Here is a 16,391-nt window from a genome sequence, read left to right as displayed (position 1 = left end):
CCGCGAGAGAAGCGCAATGGTGGTGCGATTGGGAGGGGGATAGCTGGAGCCTGGTCGCTAAAGCGCCAACGGGCGGCGCAGTCCTTTCGTATTTCAAGGCATTGCATACTGATGTTGATATCGCGTCGTGTGACTTTGGACGCGTAATCCGATCGTTGTCGATGTCCACATTGTGGTGATGACGGGATTCCTTGTTGTGACAAGGTTCGGTTGTTTTGGGAGGGGGGCATGTTCCCTTCGATGTTGGACAAACAGAAGGTCAAACTGTAGTGCGGGGGTGTCACTGAAAGTGTTAGCGGACTGCCTCCACGCTAACGTAGTTTCTGCTTAATATGGTGATGCTTTGTTAGTCCGCCATCAGATCCCATCTCATTCACTGCCAAGACCCATCGACCAGCTGCGAGTTTGGAGCTCCCCTCCCCGCGTCTCACAAGATTTCCAGAGTTTGGACGTTCTTGCCAACTCCAAGACCAAAAAGGAAAACTCTGCAATTGAGCTCCTTCCTCGATAGAACACTTCAACTTGTCTATCTTATCCGATAGAGGTCTCGTAATCTGGGCTTCTTCTGCTTTCCATCTCTCCAGCGTCCCACCACTCACACTCGCTACTATTCACCTGCCAAACGAGCCACAATTCCTGGACCCAAGATTGGTGTCAAAACACCAAGATGAGCAGCAACAATGGGATTTCGTCCTTCCGAGGACTCTTCTCTTATCCGAAACACTGTATACCCCTACCTGAAGTTCAGCAACGATTGAACATCTGAACACCTTCTCCATGATCAATCGCATCATGATTGACGGAACGAAAATCCAGGGTTAGGGTCCCCGCTAACATCCTCGGTACTTGGCAACACGGCATTCGACGGCATCACGACGCGGGGTTCGGCTGTCGTTCTCAGGACAGCCAGGGGTTCACTTACTCGACCCATCCCTTCTCAAGTGCCACCAGATACCGCCGATACAGCTTGTTTCGTAAAGCTTCTCTCCAATACCCGGTCTCGATCAAAAAGATGGCCACCTTCTCAACCGCCCAAGACCTTTTCATGCCCGTCGGCAAGGATGGCCATCGCATGTCGTACCGCCTCCTCGGCCCTTCGCCTTCCTCCTCCGGCAAGACCCCCCTAGTCATGCTCATGGGCTTCCGTGGCACCATGGACCAATGGGACCCGGCCCTAATCGACCCTCTCGCCGCCCAACGTCCGGTCATCCTCACAGACATCCCCGGCGTCGGCCGCTCCGAGGGCTCCGTTCCTCTTTCTATCACTGAGTGGGCACAAAGCGTTGTCGACTTGCTCATCGCTCTGAGGATTCCTCAAGTGGACGTCTTTGGGTACTCCATGGGTGGATGCAATGCCCAGATGGTGGCGCTGATTGCGGAAGAGTATTCGGGAGGAAAAGTGAAGGTTAGGAGGTTAGTGTTGGCGGGGACTACACCTAGTGATGGGCCGGGAGTCAAAAGGTTTAAGGGTCAGGAGCTGGAAGCTTTCCAGAGGCTAGCGGCAGCGCAGACGGTCGAGCAGCAGAAAGAGGCGTTTATGAATGGGTTCTTCGGTCGGTGTTCGGAAAAGAGCTGGGCGGAGGGGGACAAGAGTTGGAAGAGGATTGCCGGGGCTAGGAAGGAGATGATGGGGCATTTGGGGAAGGAAGGGTCGAAGAGAATGGGCATTGCTTTTGCCAAGTTCATGGGAGAGGGTAGTCTGAAGAAGCTGAAGGGGTTGAAGATCCCGGTGCTGATTGCCAATGGTGAGTTTTCCGCTGGGGGGTGGGAGTAATTGTGGGTTATGATGCTAATGCCCAATTTGAACAGGGTCTCAAGACTTGCTCTTGCCAACGGAGAACAGCTACCTGATGTACAGAATGCTACCGAACGCGTATCTGCACCTATACCCCGACTCTGGACACGGCTTTTTGTACCAGTACGCCGATCACTTTTCGTTCTTGGTCAACCTGTTCCTGGATGGTGAGCAGTCAGGCGGCTCCTTCATTCCCAGCAAGCTATAGCACAAAGGCCACGAATACCACACAGATTTCTGCGACCAATTCGACCGTCGGAGAAATATCGGTTGATAGAGGACCGCGAGGTTCATGATTCATGATCTGAGAACAATGGCTATCTCCCTTCTTTTGCGTTGTAGGTCGAAATAAAAGACCAAGCGAGTGTACTGTGTGGCTCATCTATCCTTCGTCGCCACCGCCCCCCCGTCTCTCAATCTCAATCCTTCATCCTTCAAGTCTATACCCCCATAGCTCCTTTCTCGCCCTTTGCCAGCCCCCTGACATCCCCAAACGTCATCATCTGACCCCTCTTTCCATAATCTTCCTATCTTCTTCAGCATCTTCGTTCTTTCATTCTTCAAGCGACGCAGATGCCACCGCAGTCCGCACCACCATTCTCAGGATCGCAGTCATCCCTGGGATCATCCACACAGGTCAATCCCTTGGGGCACCGAATACCCGCGAATCCACCGCAGAACAGCGGCTTGATGCAGACGCCGCCGCAGTCGGAACCTCCATTCTTCGGGTCGCAATCATCGCGCGGGTCGTCAACGCAGATCTGGTTCTTGTCGGCGCAAGGGATCGCGGCGAAACCGCCGCAGAAGGAGCCAGCGTTGAAGCATGTGCCGCCGATGGAGATTTGGTTGGGCAGGCATTTATTAATCTCGGTGGAGGAAGCCCTGGGGATGGCAGTAGCCGAAGCGGCGGCAAGGAGGGAAAGGAGAGTAGCCTTGAAGAGCATTTTGGTGTTGGCTTGCGTGGGCTATGTCTGGAAACTGTGAGTAATTAGGCCTTCCAACTCGTGTTTATCGTATCGGGTCTTACCTTGTTGACTGTTGGTTGTTGTTGAGAGGTCTAGCTATGAGAGCTGGTTGTGCCTTCGAGTTCTTGTGGTTGATGTTGATGAGATGATGTGATCGACCTTTGGGACTCCGGCATCCTTTATACTCGAATGAATACTGATTCATTCACACCAAAAGCAACAGTATGGTTGTCCATTTGAGTTCATGGAGTAGCAGCTTCTGTTGTGGAACGGAGTTAATCGGCTGAATTAGGCTATGCTTACTCTCCCGCCCTTTTCTTCCACTGACTTGGATGAGGAAACGTAATTCACGTTCCTTTGGATTTCCTTTTTGGTCGAAGCCAAGACGGAGTTTCAAAACGAAACCACATCGAGAAAATAAGCAAGTCAGTCAACCGCATCACTGTAAGTCGTTGTCCGAGGAGTTGGTGGCTTGCCGTGTTGAACTGACCGTAGGGTGTTGCAGGCTATTGGTCATTGCCAGCTGTCAGGTGGCTGAGGCTGTGTTCCTTTTCAATCTGTTCCTGACATATTCCGCTGTCAGTTGCGCTCAGATGGGTATAAGCAATGAACTTAGGGCTGAGGCTGACACTACGTTACAGGCCGCGCTGCATTAAGTCAAATCCGGGGAAATGATGGTTACGACGATGCATCTTGACATCTTCAGCAAGATCTGTATGACACTCACCGTTTGCCAAATGACGACAAGAGACAAGCACAAGGGGCACGAAACCCACGACTACCTCATGGTATGAGACGAGTCATATGCCATGTGCAACTCCAAAGGAATTCCGAACATTCCATTGCTGCTTCGGGTAACATCAACCATTTCTTCACATCTGACATTTTCTGTGACACCATGTCTCGTTGCTATTCTTGTAGTTGTCTTTGTCAGGAACTGCTCAATTTTGCAGATCTTCGGTTTCTTTGCAGGACTCGTCATGGAATAGCACTACAGACGAGATCAGTCAGAACTGGAGTGGAGTATTGCATGTCTGAATGCCTCTGGTTTTGAACGCCGACAGCCTAGGTAAACATTGACAGCTGTTCAGATCTCGCGCCATGCAAGCTAAACCTCCACATGGTTTTACCGTTAACCTTCTCTTCTATCCTCCAAGTCTATTGGACCTCCAAAATCTCCCTCCTTAACTCCCATATCCCCACAAGGTACTTTATTACCTAGGTACCTAATATCGTGGACATCGGAAGAGTGTTTTTCCGGCTTACGCCCGCTTTCGGAGGAGGTTCTCAAACGGAAAAGATGTTTTGCATGACTGTTGACCCTTTTGGAAGTCTTGGGTGGCACTGTCTTGTCATGCCAAGGGCGGGAGGGACAGATGTTGAACGTTCTATTGTCTTGTGTGACCAGGGGCAGCACATCGTTTCCCCTCGATTTTGAGATTCCTCCAATGCAGATATGTAACGTCGTGTCAGCCCTCGGCTGGTTGAGTTTATCCCCATTCAAGGGGATGGGTTGAAATCCGTAGTACGTTTTGAGGCAAGTCTAAGTCAAGTTTAAGGGAGAGGACCTACGAAGACTGTGGTGTAGATAATCAAGTATTCGACCAGGAACAAAGTCACAGCACAGAATAGCAATAAAAATGTTCGAAGAATTGGATCATGTTCAGTGTAATAATTAGGTATGCTGAAACAAGATGGGGGTATTCGAACTCTCGTCGCTCATCAGGTCATTCCTAGCCAACACCAGAACGCCAGGAACAATGTGAACGACAGGCTAAGAAAACATCATAGGTCGTAGGGTACTCGTACTTCGTAATTATACCCGCCCATGACCAGGCATGAGCAAAGGGCAACTTCCACCGCCTTCCTTTATTCCTTCATTGAGCCTCTCAACACCTCTCCTCTTCTCATAACACCTCTTCTTTCGAGTCCACCTGGGAACTCCTTAAACCATCTGCTCACCCCTCACGCCATTGTTATGGAATGGCCCTCCAACGCCGTTACCAGCAACCGGCTTGCGGTTAATCGCCGATCCACCACCATAACCACCATGGCCACCATATCCACCACCAGCATAACCATGCTTGTCATCAAACGGGAAGCCAGCACCGCTAGTGCCCCAGCCAACCTGCCTGGTGAAAGTAGCGCCGCCCAGCTCCATATCGTCGCGGCTGCCAAAGGGGAAGGGGTTTGACCTGTTGAGGGGGATATGGTTGTACCTCCAATCCCAGATGCTCGCATACACCATGCGGTAAGCGCTGAAAGCCATGATGGTACCAATAACCGCGCCAGCAAGGACATCGTACCAGTGGTGGAACTCATCGATGGTCAAGGCGCCGGCGATCAAGCACGCGCCGAGCACGGGAGCGTAGACGGCCGCGAGCTTCCAGAGAGCGGGGTGGTAGTTGGAGAACACCTTCAGCTTGGCGTTCAGATAAAGAGCGAGGAAGATGAAGCCAGCAAAAGCAGCGGTGGAGTGGCCAGACGGCATAGACTCCAAGGAATCATCAATCTCTTTCTGGTCTCCAGTGCAGATCTCCTTGGTGTAGTAAATCTGCGCAAAACCCTGCTCCGAGTAACCCTGCTGGGCAATCTGGGTGTTGGTAGCGCGCGAGATGTCGGGCTTGCAGACGGTCAGGAAGTGAGGGCGCAAGCCGCCGATGAGCCACTTGATGAAGACCTGGAAGACGGCGGCGGTGATGAGCGAGTACAGAAGACCCAAAATGCCGTTGTTGACGTCCCAGAAGGAGCGGATGCGGATCTGCATGCACAGGATGATGAAGATGGGGATCGTGGCGGCTAGGAAGGCGGCGAGCCAGATGGGAATGATTTCCTTGCGCATAGGGTAGGCGAATTGCGGGTAGACGACTTCGCCGTCGGAGAACTGGACGGCGAAGGAGCGGGAGGGGGCCGGGTGGGCGTAGTAGACCTGTTTGTGACATAATGTTAATGGCTGTTATTGTTTTTCTAAACAAGGAAGTGAAAACTTACGCCGAGACCGATGGCACCGAGGACGGCCATGGTGAGAATGTCGAGCCAAGTGTACTTGAGCCACTGGCCGAAAGTAGGCCTGGTGGTCATGGTGTAGGGCTCGAAGCCATGGCGACGAGCTTTGCGCTCCTTGTGAGTAGTGTGATGGCCGTCAGCAACAGGCGGTGCAGTGCCATCCGCGGCGCGGGGTTGACGGTTGAAGAAGCCCATCTTGTTGTGTGCTTGGTGATGTATTCTCAGAAGATATCACCACTTGATGGATGGTTGAGACTGGCCTGTAGTGGCAGCCCTTGTTCCAGTTCAAGTTGTACAGTTGTTGGGTGTACAAAGTGTTGGATGGTTCAGAAAAGTCAGAAGTGATTGAGTGGTGAGCTGTGATGGTTTATAACAACAAACGGAAGACCAATTTTACCAAAGAACCTGCACGTTGTGTTTGTGGGTTTGACGTCATCATGAAAGATGGGATGGTTGTGTGCCAGTGAATGGCCAAAAGGCTGAACTCGTTTCACATCTGTGTAACAGCAAGCGAGGGTGAATGGACTGTGCCCTGTCACTACCGCTTGGGTATGCTGGCTGGTTGTGAGCCCGTACCTGGGCAGGCACGGTGGTACGTCGTTTTAGGCATGAAGCTAGAAGAAAGCTTCCCGTTTCACATTTGACGCTACGGAATAAGGTCCGTGAATTCGACGGTAGTGAAGTGATTCGGCCATAGAAGAACATGAGTCCCTTGACTGGACCTGGATGGGATGTTGTCACAGGCTGAGGAAGAAGGGAAGCTAAGACGGAACTCGGCAGCACGGCACCCGCCAAGAGTTGCATTCATGGGTTGTTTCTTGATGTTAACTCGTCCTTATGACGGTCCAGACCAATGTTTTGATGTCAGAGTCGGCCGGGAGATTGACATGTCAACAAGGAAGAGCCTGTAATTACCGTTTAAATCTTTCAGGGGACGCACTCCACCAGTGACATCATGCCCCACCACTCCACGCGGAGTTAATGGGCCCAAAATCTTGGCAAACTGGGCACCCGCTGTTTGGAATGTGACCAATGAGAGGGCAGCCGTAGAATGACATCAAAGCACAGGAGAGTGAAGCTCCGATAACCGATAAGCAGCAATCGATAAGTGATAAGATAAGCAGCAGCTCAGCTCAAGTGAAGTGCTCAACCCCTCCTCTTTGGCGGGGAGCTTTCGTCAGTCAAGTCAACCCCTCACCGCCGTCCGTCTTGGCCGAGATGTCGTTGGCTGAAGACGACAAGCAGCACCACACCAACGCTACCATTCAGCATGCCAATAACAGTCAACAATGGAACCAGACAATGATTTGGAGGGAATCAAATTGCGTCTCTATCAGGTGTGTGTATCTGCTGTAAAAATCCAAATGCTAACCCTCCCAATTGCTCTTTGTATGATTGCACTCTCTGTAGCTGCTCTAGCGGAGAGAAGAGTGACCATGTTTCGTAAACCCAAGTATAAAGAAAAGAAATGCACGAGGTGTATAATAACAGAAAAAGAAAACGAGATCGCTCCCACGCCGTCGCTTCTATAACAGCAGCAAGCAAACAACAACAATAACAAAAGACCTCTTCAACGACGACTGGAAACAGGATACCCGTTGGGGTACACGCCAACGTTGCTGATGCTGTCTCCGGGCGCTATGCTGTCGTCATCCAACCAGTCGCGCTCGGCGGGCCCGCTGGAGAGATAAGTGGGCGCAGTGCTGAAGGTGTCGCCGTCATGACGCTTCTGGTATGTTGCGTGAGGGGCAGGTTGATAGGTTGCATGCCCGTGGTGGTGGTGGCTATCGCGGGGATGGCTCTCACGACGTTGCTGCTGCTGCTGCTGCTGCTCTAGGCACTGACGGCACTCGCGGGACACGCTCACGCTGGGAAAGGTGTTAGTAGGCGGGACATGAGGATGGTAGGAGGCCGAACGAGGCAATGCAGGAGGAGCGGTGACATGAGCATGGCTTGTCCCCGAAACGTAGCGGACGCCCGAGCCAACAACAGCATCATGATGAGGACCATGACCGCCGCTACCGCCAACTCCTCTCCCAGAACCGGAAGCGAGCCGATAACTGGAATTGTCGTTGTTGGCCGACGACGACCGGGGAAGGTGTGGTGGGCGTTGTGTAGAACGAGGGGGTGTATTACATCTGTGCAGGGTACCGGCAGGGAGAGGTCCGAGGACCTTGCCGCCCTTGACAACCATCTGGATGCCCTCCTTGAGGAAGACGACACCGTCGCCCTTGGTATCGCCGATATAGTTCTCGCCGCTTCTCACGGACCCGGTCCAGAACTGGACGCTCTGGGCACCCTGGACGACGAACTCGCCAGCGTTGCCCTTGGCCTCGAAGATCTGCTCGCCGGTAATGGCGGAGGCGGAGGCGAGCTCGGAAGCCCTCTTGGAGATCTCGGTCGAGCCGTTGACCCAGTAGGTTTGCTGTTATGGGCGGCATATGTTAGAGACAGCCAAGCTTCGAAGGAATAAGATCCTCAGTGGTACTTACGACGCTCTCACGCTGGGCAGACATGTTGGATGGTTGTGTTTGGTGATGGAAGGGTAGGTAGTTGATGTGGTGGAGTTGATGTTTAGGTTGGAGAAGCTATGTCACGTTGCTTGTTGTGTTTGGGATATCAAGTTCAACAAGAACCTGGGACTGTCGATCTATTTATCAAAACCCGAGTCCAGTCTCTCCCAGCTCTCAGCAGCTCTCTTCATGCCCAAAAAGCCACAGCTCCCAATCCACATCACAGCCCCTCATCCCGAATCGGGCCATCGTGGAGTTTCAACGGACAAGGTGGGCCGGGAGTACCTGTTGGCTACAGAATATTCCGACCGGCCAATGGAACGGGTTACCGCCCGCGCCATCAAAGATTGTACACCAACAGTGGCCAACGGTACGGCGCCTAAACGAGATGCCCAACATGACAAGGTTCTAACAGGTCAGCAACTGACGTGGATGCGGCCTCACAGCTAGCGATTTGCTCGGCATCGCTGGCGTGAGCCTTCAGTGTCGTCCAGTGCCAGCCTGGCGGGTGGGTTCCCATCAGGAGGCTAGGGCTGTTTTGGGCAAGGGCTGCAGCAGAAGCCGCAGTCGACGAGACCGCTTCAAGACACCTTTTCTACGAGTCATTCTGCCTCAGGAGCGGTTCAATCACCATCGCCTTGTGTGCAGTCGTTGCAGCGCCTCGAATTCTCTGGGCCTCAAAAGAGCACCTGTCACTCGTCAGGCTGGAAGTGGCTGGCCACTACGCTAGCACTTGCTAGGCACCGCTGGGTCCCCAAAAAAGAAAAAGGACTGGACTTTCAAAACAACCGCCGGCTCGGTTGTGATCAGTGGTGGTGGTGCTGCCTTACCATCGTCACAGTCGTGTCCGCGGCAAGGCCTCATTGGTCTCTGTGGGTGCCGACCCCCAGCCGGCAACAGCCCCTATTGGCTATTTGCCCTCCTTCAAACTGGGGCAAGCCATCAAAAGATGTGGAGGGGTCGATTAGCGTGCGTGGCCCAGATCAAGACCGCCTACCGGGTCTCCCAAAGGAGGCGCAAAGCAAAGCAGCTCGCATATCGAGATGGAGCACGTGGAACCACTCCATCGACAAACAAAAGGACGCAAAAAGGGGTCCTCATCAAGGTCCTCGAGGGGGCGATTCGCGACGTCGAGAAACAGGCACGCAAGAAAGAGGGGACGGCGGCAACATCGGTAGACAATGGCATGCAAAATGATACGAATAGGACCACTGTTGATGGCTGGCCTCGATGGCGATGAGGTTGGCTGACGATTTGAACGATCTGCAGTTTCTAGACCTTGCGATCCTGCATAGCCCCTTCTTTTCTCCCATCACGACTGGACTGCACTGGAGTTTTCCACAAGTTTAGATTTGTTTACTGGCCGATATTTCTGGCCTCTCGTGAGAGCTACTGCCAGTGACTACGTAAGGCGGGCGCGAATGGTTGGAAATTGTGGATTTCGTGGGATAATGCGAAGAATGGACCGTCGCCATCACAAATCACACTTGACGATTCACATATTCAGAGTCGTTTCTGCTCACTCATAGGCTCTCGTATCTCTGCGAGGGGTCCATTCATCACAAAGGGCACTTGTTTAGTTCCGTTGCTTCCGTCCCTGAATGCTTCAGCGAGCGAGACGGTCTCACAAGCTTTGTTAGATTGGAGGTTTCCTGCAGAAAAGAAACAGCCAATGTGCAACATTGACGACCGCATTCAAGGCCATATGCAGGTGCAACATGCATCATCGAGAAAAGACGGATTCCCCTTGCTGGTTGGTGGTGCCTTGCTGGTGCCTTGAAAAGTCCGAAAGGAAAGGACAAGCCATGCTTGGCCTATCTTTTCTGGGCATCGATATTGCCCTGACATTGCTGGGTTCACGACATCCACATCCACATCCACATACATACCACATGCAAGATATCTGTGCAGGCTGTGTGCTGACAGCTATAGGAGCTCGTTCCACTACCCATGACTGGCAAGAGTGCGTTTGTGAGGCCTCAGTTTTGCAGGATCGAGGATCTGACAAATGTAAACAATGGCTTGTTGTTGGAGGAGAAGATGGGAACACGTTGTTACCAGCAACCTGTGGTCCTGCGCAAGGCGGGAAAGGGGGGCTGGCTGGCCTCAAGTGGAGCAGAAGAAAGGATCAAAGACATCAGCTTGATATCGCATTGAAATGCTAGTCCAGTGGCAGGGCGATATGAGCTGTGTTATTGATGAGTTTCTTGTTATCTTTGATGGATCAGTTCAGCTAATGTCAGCGCAGACAATGGATGAGATGTGATTTGTTTACATCGCCAGTCTGACAAAGATGCCGTTCAGATTCCGTGCCGGACTTCCAGGGACCCTCGACTCCGAGAAGCGCCGTCGACATCGCATGTACGGATCAAGACGCATGCTGCTCTATCTCTAGTCCCTCTCCGAGCATCAACGTCTACCCAGATAACCTCGAAACCTGTGTCTTCCTTCGCACACTCATTCACAACACCATCCCATCATCACCACCATCGTCACCACCACATCAAATCCTACTCTGCCCCTTCATCCCCCCCTTCCCCCTCCCCGCCAAATTCCTCTCACTTCCCAACACCAATCCCACATGATTACTAACCACCACCAACTCCCCCTTTTCATCCATCATCAAAACCTCCAAATCAAACCTCCCGCCCCTAACCTCCTTACTACTAACCCTCATCCTCAACCACTCCCACCCCCCATCCCCATCGGGGCCGCCCTCAGGAGCCGCCTTCTTCTGCTCAACATTCATAACAACAGTAGGATACCAATGCCTTGCATCATGTCTAAACGGCTGCGCCCCCTCCATTTTACTCTCCTCCTCCGTCCGGGGCCGGTAAGCCTCAACGACATACGGCCAGCAATCACTCACATAGCCCAGCGTCGCATTCGTAACCTTTTCTCCCGACGACAAACAAATCCACAGGTCGATGATGGATTTGCGCACTTGTCCGGCGCGGGGGATGTAGAATTTTGTGTTTTGTAGGGCGCGGATGTAGCTGAATCCTGGGGGTAGAGGGATGGCGGTCCAGTGCGGGTCTTTGTTTTGTTTGAGGAGGGAGAAGTCCGGGTTGCCTGCTCCGGGGGGTAAGAGAGGGGGGGGGATGAGGGTGAATTGTGTGTCCAGTGTGATTCCGGCGAGGGAGGAGAGGTTGGTCATTACCAGGTAGGCGGTTACTCGTCTTTTTTTGCCGCGGGTGGTTTGGAGGTCAGAGGTGGTGTCACCGCCGCCGCCTTGGTACAAAGTGGCGTGCAGAGTGGTTAGTTGGCGACCGGGCTTGATGTCCTCGATGATGATGGTTGCTGGCCCGACTTCGGTGCGGTTGAGGTACTCGAAGTGAGCGTTCATGACGTGCGGTTGGGGGTTGGAAGAGGAGCGGGAGGAGCCGTGGAGGATGGCGGCTTGGAGGATGCATGATGCTACGTAGCCGCCGTTGGGGACTGTGAAGTTGTTAGTGATGTTTGGCCTGTTTGATGTGTGAAGATGAAGTGATACTTACCGGCGCCGATGCAGAACGAGTCTACCAAGTTGGCTTGGTAGGTGTTGGCATCGAGCCTCTTGATCTCGGTCGCCTTGGCGAAGGGGATGATCTCCGTTGATGGTTTGTCTGATGCCATTTTTGATACTATTTTTCCAGACTACTTGATATGGAATCTTGGAGAGATACAAGAGTTCTGGAAAGTCGCGTGTAGCACTTATACGGTGATGGTGTAGATGTCCGGGGAACAGTTTACCCCAATCCCCACATGCCTCGGTTGCCAGGTCGGCAGCTTTCCGATTATTCACATCCCAACTCAACTGCGTTGGAAGAATGGTAGGATTTGAGTTCGAGTTCCGCGATGTTCATCATCAATCATACATACATCCTCGAGACTTCAATTGCAGTAGGAAAGTTGCAAGGGAAAAAAAAAAAGAGATGAGAAAAGGATAACGATACCCGTGGTGAGGAAGGTACAGGAAAGTGCAAAAAGATTGGACAATACCGGATTCGAACCGGTGACCTTTCACAAAGGCGCATCTATGGAATGCGAAGCGAAAATCATACCCCTAGACCAATTGCCCGTTCGTTATTAGTTTTTGGGAATCTTGGTCCTATGAAGAGCAACTCTGGTGAGCACTGTCCACCTTTGTGCTGTCCGTTCAGCGGCTCCCCCCCCACTTGCCTCGGCTCTTGTTCCCGTTGACATATCAAAAAGTCGATAATGACTTCTTCAACCCGACGATGACCTCAAGCTCTCTCCCCCGGCACAGAATCACATGCCAAATTTTGCAAGATGTTCCGAGGCGAAAGCTTATCAATTCTTGGCTGTTGGGAAACTCGACAAACTTCAAGACTGCAACGTCGTCATCGCGGCGGCTCAAACTCCGTGGACCGATGATGAAACGAAGAGCAGAGATAAACACCTGTGACAGATAGACAGACGCAACGGCAAAGGGCTGAACGATTCCCAAAACAGACAATGTCCCGGTTGACGTGGAGACACCGGCTCCGCTCCCACGGGCTGGATCGCTGATCTTGGCATCAAATTCTCCCCAAACTGGACCGGGGATTAACGCAGCGTTCATAACAAAACAAAATACGTAAAACAAAATAAAAGAAAACAAAACAAAACAAGATAAAAGGGGTGTGAATGTAGATAAAACGGCTGGTACGGTTTTGTCAAAATATATAAAAGATTTGACCTAAGGTTCTGGACATTAGAAGGGGTAGATTTTAGCTGTTCAAACCGGTCTATCGTATGATAGGGACCTAGTGTTGAATCTTCAAACGCGCTGTGAAATTTCTGCTCCCGACGGCCCGTTGGTAACGTTTACAACGGTTGCTGGGGTATTTGGTAGTATCAAGGAGGAGGTTATTCGATTGTAATATCTTCTATTAGTTATTTCTATTATTACGCGAAGCGATGCTTTACAAGTAATGCTAATATAGAATGATAGAGTGAGTAATTAGTTGTTGAACAGAGTAATAGTACGTAACAGTTGACGATAGTCTTATTAAAGGAAGTTGAAGATAAGTACTATCGAGAGCCTCAACCTAGGACTTCGCATACGATTTTACAAAGTATAAGTAAAATAAATATTAGGTTGATATAATATAATTTGATAATCTAATTAACTTTAATGGAAATTAATAGGGAGAGTATTTTTATATAATATATCCTTTTTAATAGAGTAATTATACGTTTAATAGAATATATATTAAGATAGAGTAGGGTATTTAAGTACCTACTTAGAATATCCTATAATATTTCCCCCTCAACGAAAGGAGAAGAGTATTTACTATCTATTAAGATTATTATTAAGTATAAAATATAAAATAAGAATTATCGCTTTCTTTGCTATTAATAAACCATCCTTTTTATATCCTATATAACCTTTGACTACCGAAAACTATTTCTAATATTTAAGATATTCTAATACGAAAACCGAATAATAGTAAGTAATTAGCGTAAATGACGAGGATAAAGGAGATCCCTAATAATAGCCGCGACGAGACGAATAAGTATTAAAATTGTCTTTATCCTTATAATTATTCTTATTAAATTTAGGAGGATTCTAATATGTGTGTTTACGATTAAGCGGAGAATTATCCTACCTCTAATCCTCTATAATACTATTAGGACGTAGAGAGCGAATAATTCATATAGTATTAAAATAATTAGTAGAGTAGGTAGTTAATATACTAAATTTATTTAATGTATTAATAAAATTAAGTATATTACGAAGTAATATATTATTAAAACGAATACTACGAAGAGGAATAATATTAGGTATAATATTAATATAATGTGCGTGTATAGTTAACGCCGATAGAAGAGTGCGGCGGATATAAAATTTTTAGAGTTTGATAAGTTTTCAGCGTATATTTAATAGTTCTACTTTTAACTACTCTATTATTTCTCTTTAGTAGAGGTTAAAATTCTCTAAGAGACGCTTATACTTTTCGAAGGCGGTAATAATAATATTAGGAATAGTATTTAGGTTGTTTATTCTAGCGGTAACTGGGACTTCCTTAACGACTTTTATTTTACGAACGACTTTAATTTTACGTATAGGAAATTTATTTATAATAGATTTAGCTAGGGCTATTTAAGTATAATATAAGTAGTTTAGGCGATTTAATAAATTATTTGTTTATTTAGGTAAATTAATATTGTAATTAAAGTACTAAATAATTAATAAAATAGTTTTTAATAGGATTTTATTAATAACGGCGGGGTCGTTATTACTACGCTTCTTTAAAGTATTATTGAGAGCGCTTTTAATATTCTATACTAATTTATTCTATAAAAATTATATATATTTATATATTCCTTCCTATAATTATCAATATTTATTATATATACTTTAATAACCTTTTCGATATCCGCGTACAAATTGTAGTTAATTTCGATATTTAAATCCTAGTAATCCTTATTGAATATGCTAATTGTATTTTCGAAGGAGGGGTAGGATTTACCTTTACCTTTAGCCTTATTATAAGTACTAATATTACTACGCAATTAGATTATATGTAAGGTAATTTTACGCGCCTTTTTAAGCGTCGCTTTAGTATTAAATATATTAAATAGGACGGTCGGGATAATTATAATAGGAGTCGGGCGTAAGATAGGGATAGCGTTATTAATTAAGAAATTTAGTTCGCGTTATTCTTAAATCTCCGAAAAGTTGTAGCCGTTAAGAGTAATAAGGCAGCCGATAGGGTTAATAAGCTTTAAAATAATACTATTAGAATTAATATAGTATTGAACTATATATAAGGCGTAACGGATTTTTTCTATTTAACTACGGTAAAAGATAGCGTTATTATAAGCGATGGGAATGGTCAGGATAAGTTCGAATGTTTTTTTCCGAATACGAAAGCTATATACGAGTATTAAAGTAGCCAAATAGGGTAGTAACCTAGTCTTACTAATCGCTAAATCCACCGCTAGGAATAAAGTTTTCGAGGATCGGCGCCGATAATATAACCGATGTAAGATAGTATAGGTTATTATTTAAAGCTTGTAAAATTGTTTGGTCGAGGTTAATTTAAACGCCGGTACGATCGACTTTATTATAGAGAACCAATAGCAATTGGTTATCGTGAAGTACGAAAAGGTAGTTGTATAAATCCTCGAATATTTCGTGGAGAGTAGTATTATCCGTTATAGTACTATTGCTATTAGCTTTAACCGATTATTAGGAGGTATTAGAAAAAGCGTTAGCGAAGCGTATTGAAGGTTATTGAATATTTATAGGTTGACTATCCTAGCGAAAGGCTAAATGTAATAAATGAATTTAAATAGAAGGAGTTTGAATGAGAGGAGTTTAAATGGGAATTGGTTGGACGGAAGAGGGTATACCCTATTTTTAAATTTAATGAGTTTGGCGGGTTTATTTAATTAGATAGGTTCGCTATTCGGTTTAATAGAATTAATATTTAGTTTTTTCTTCGTTAGCGGAGGCTTTTTCCTATTCGGTAAATTCTTTGGGAATTATCCTTATAATATAAGTAAAAATATAATGGCCAGTTAATAAAAGTAATCCGTTATAGCGAAAATAAGTAGATTATTAATAAATATTATTAAATAGGGGTAAATAGTTAGCGTAATTAATCCGAAGGTTTTTTATATAATTAATAAAGTTAGTAGTATTACGCGGATCCCTAGTATTAATTATAATAATATTACTAGTGATATTAATAAGGCTTATAGTACGTTAAGGCCGATTAATAATAGAATTATCAGTTTATTAAATAGGATTATATTAAGTAGCAGCTGGAGCGGATAAGTTAAAACCGGGCTCTATATTATTTTGGGTAAAGCATAAGGTATTTTGGACCGGATTAATAAAATGAATTAGGAATTTATCAGCTATAATCGGTTCTAATTATACGAGAGTTCGTTCTTATTATTACTTTTGGATAAATTTAATTAGAACTTCCGTTTACATTATATTAGCGAAGTATTTAGTAGTAGGATTAATTGTAAATCATTAGGTAAGATTGGTAGCGATTTCGATAATTGAATTAGTACGGGAAATAATAGATTCGGTAGGCGAGAGCGGACGAAGGGATTAATTAGGGTAAAAAAATTATTTTATTAGAATTAGTAATAAAGAAGGAAGAATAG

At 47.4% G+C, this 16,391-nt stretch overlaps 5 protein-coding genes and 1 non-coding gene across 6 annotated transcripts; 1 reads left to right on the top strand and 5 right to left on the bottom strand.

Annotated features, from left to right (window-relative positions):
- The first annotated feature begins 903 nt into the window (after positions 1 to 903).
- Positions 904 to 2,186, top strand: B0H65DRAFT_92278 (Alpha/Beta hydrolase protein). Its single transcript, XM_062831570.1, has 2 exons — positions 904 to 1,745; positions 1,810 to 2,186. Exons 1-2 carry the CDS (start codon positions 1,013 to 1,015, stop codon positions 2,001 to 2,003), a joined length of 927 nt encoding a protein of 308 aa, XP_062683897.1. The 5' UTR covers positions 904 to 1,012; the 3' UTR covers positions 2,004 to 2,186.
- A 169-nt stretch (positions 2,187 to 2,355) lies between these two features.
- Positions 2,356 to 2,739, bottom strand: B0H65DRAFT_506163 (uncharacterized protein; the record flags this gene model as incomplete). Its single annotated transcript, XM_062828047.1, has 1 exon — positions 2,356 to 2,739. The coding sequence occupies one exon, from the start codon at positions 2,737 to 2,739 to the stop codon at positions 2,356 to 2,358; it is 384 nt and encodes a 127-aa protein (XP_062683896.1).
- A 1,659-nt stretch (positions 2,740 to 4,398) lies between these two features.
- On the bottom strand, positions 4,399 to 6,081 carry B0H65DRAFT_92187 (phosphatidic acid phosphatase type 2/haloperoxidase). The gene is made up of 2 exons (XM_062831568.1): positions 5,752 to 6,081; positions 4,399 to 5,689 (listed from the first exon to the last, which is right to left on the bottom strand). Exons 1-2 carry the CDS (start codon positions 5,959 to 5,961, stop codon positions 4,706 to 4,708), a joined length of 1,194 nt encoding a protein of 397 aa, XP_062683895.1. The 5' UTR covers positions 5,962 to 6,081; the 3' UTR covers positions 4,399 to 4,705.
- Positions 6,082 to 7,317: 1,236 nt separating this feature from the next.
- B0H65DRAFT_92200 (uncharacterized protein) lies at positions 7,318 to 8,755 on the bottom strand. Its single transcript, XM_062831569.1, has 2 exons — positions 8,259 to 8,755; positions 7,318 to 8,191 (listed from the first exon to the last, which is right to left on the bottom strand). The coding sequence occupies exons 1-2, from the start codon at positions 8,280 to 8,282 to the stop codon at positions 7,337 to 7,339; spliced, it is 879 nt and encodes a 292-aa protein (XP_062683894.1). The 5' UTR covers positions 8,283 to 8,755; the 3' UTR covers positions 7,318 to 7,336.
- Positions 8,756 to 10,613: 1,858 nt separating this feature from the next.
- On the bottom strand, positions 10,614 to 12,012 carry B0H65DRAFT_92419 (thioesterase-like superfamily-domain-containing protein). Its single transcript, XM_062831571.1, has 2 exons — positions 11,777 to 12,012; positions 10,614 to 11,717 (listed from the first exon to the last, which is right to left on the bottom strand). Exons 1-2 carry the CDS (start codon positions 11,892 to 11,894, stop codon positions 10,783 to 10,785), a joined length of 1,053 nt encoding a protein of 350 aa, XP_062683893.1. The 5' UTR covers positions 11,895 to 12,012; the 3' UTR covers positions 10,614 to 10,782.
- A 238-nt stretch (positions 12,013 to 12,250) lies between these two features.
- On the bottom strand, positions 12,251 to 12,339 carry B0H65DRAFT_t77. Its single transcript has one exon. It is a non-coding gene; the product is annotated as a tRNA-Ala (tRNA).
- Between the last annotated feature and the right edge of the window lie 4,052 nt (positions 12,340 to 16,391).

Source organism: Neurospora tetraspora, assembly GCF_033439725.1.
Source record: "Neurospora tetraspora strain CBS 560.94 chromosome Unknown B0H65scaffold_2, whole genome shotgun sequence".
In the NCBI taxonomy this organism is placed as follows: Eukaryota; Fungi; Ascomycota; class Sordariomycetes; order Sordariales; family Sordariaceae; genus Neurospora; species Neurospora tetraspora.
The sequence above is the reverse complement of the archived record's forward strand: the minus strand, read 5'-3'. Positions and strand labels throughout refer to the sequence as shown.

Coding starts and splice junctions, on each gene's coding strand:
- B0H65DRAFT_92200 (XM_062831569.1), bottom strand. CDS start 8,282: ATGTCTGCCCAGCGTGAGAGCGTC. Junction 8,192..8,258: donor CTGCCCAGCGTGAGAGCGTC/GTAAGTACCACT, acceptor CGCCCATAACAG/CAAACCTACTGGGTCAACGG.
- B0H65DRAFT_92278 (XM_062831570.1), top strand. CDS start 1,013: ATGGCCACCTTCTCAACCGCCCAAGACCTTTTCATGCCCGTCGGCAAG. Junction 1,746..1,809: donor CCCGGTGCTGATTGCCAATG/GTGAGTTTTCCG, acceptor CAATTTGAACAG/GGTCTCAAGACTTGCTCTTG.
- B0H65DRAFT_92187 (XM_062831568.1), bottom strand. CDS start 5,961: ATGGGCTTCTTCAACCGTCAACCCCGCGCCGCGGATGGCACTGCACCG. Junction 5,690..5,751: donor TCGGTGCCATCGGTCTCGGC/GTAAGTTTTCAC, acceptor TGTCACAAACAG/GTCTACTACGCCCACCCGGC.
- B0H65DRAFT_92419 (XM_062831571.1), bottom strand. CDS start 11,894: ATGGCATCAGACAAACCATCAACGGAGATCATCCCCTTCGCCAAGGCG. Junction 11,718..11,776: donor CTCGTTCTGCATCGGCGCCG/GTAAGTATCACT, acceptor ACAACTTCACAG/TCCCCAACGGCGGCTACGTA.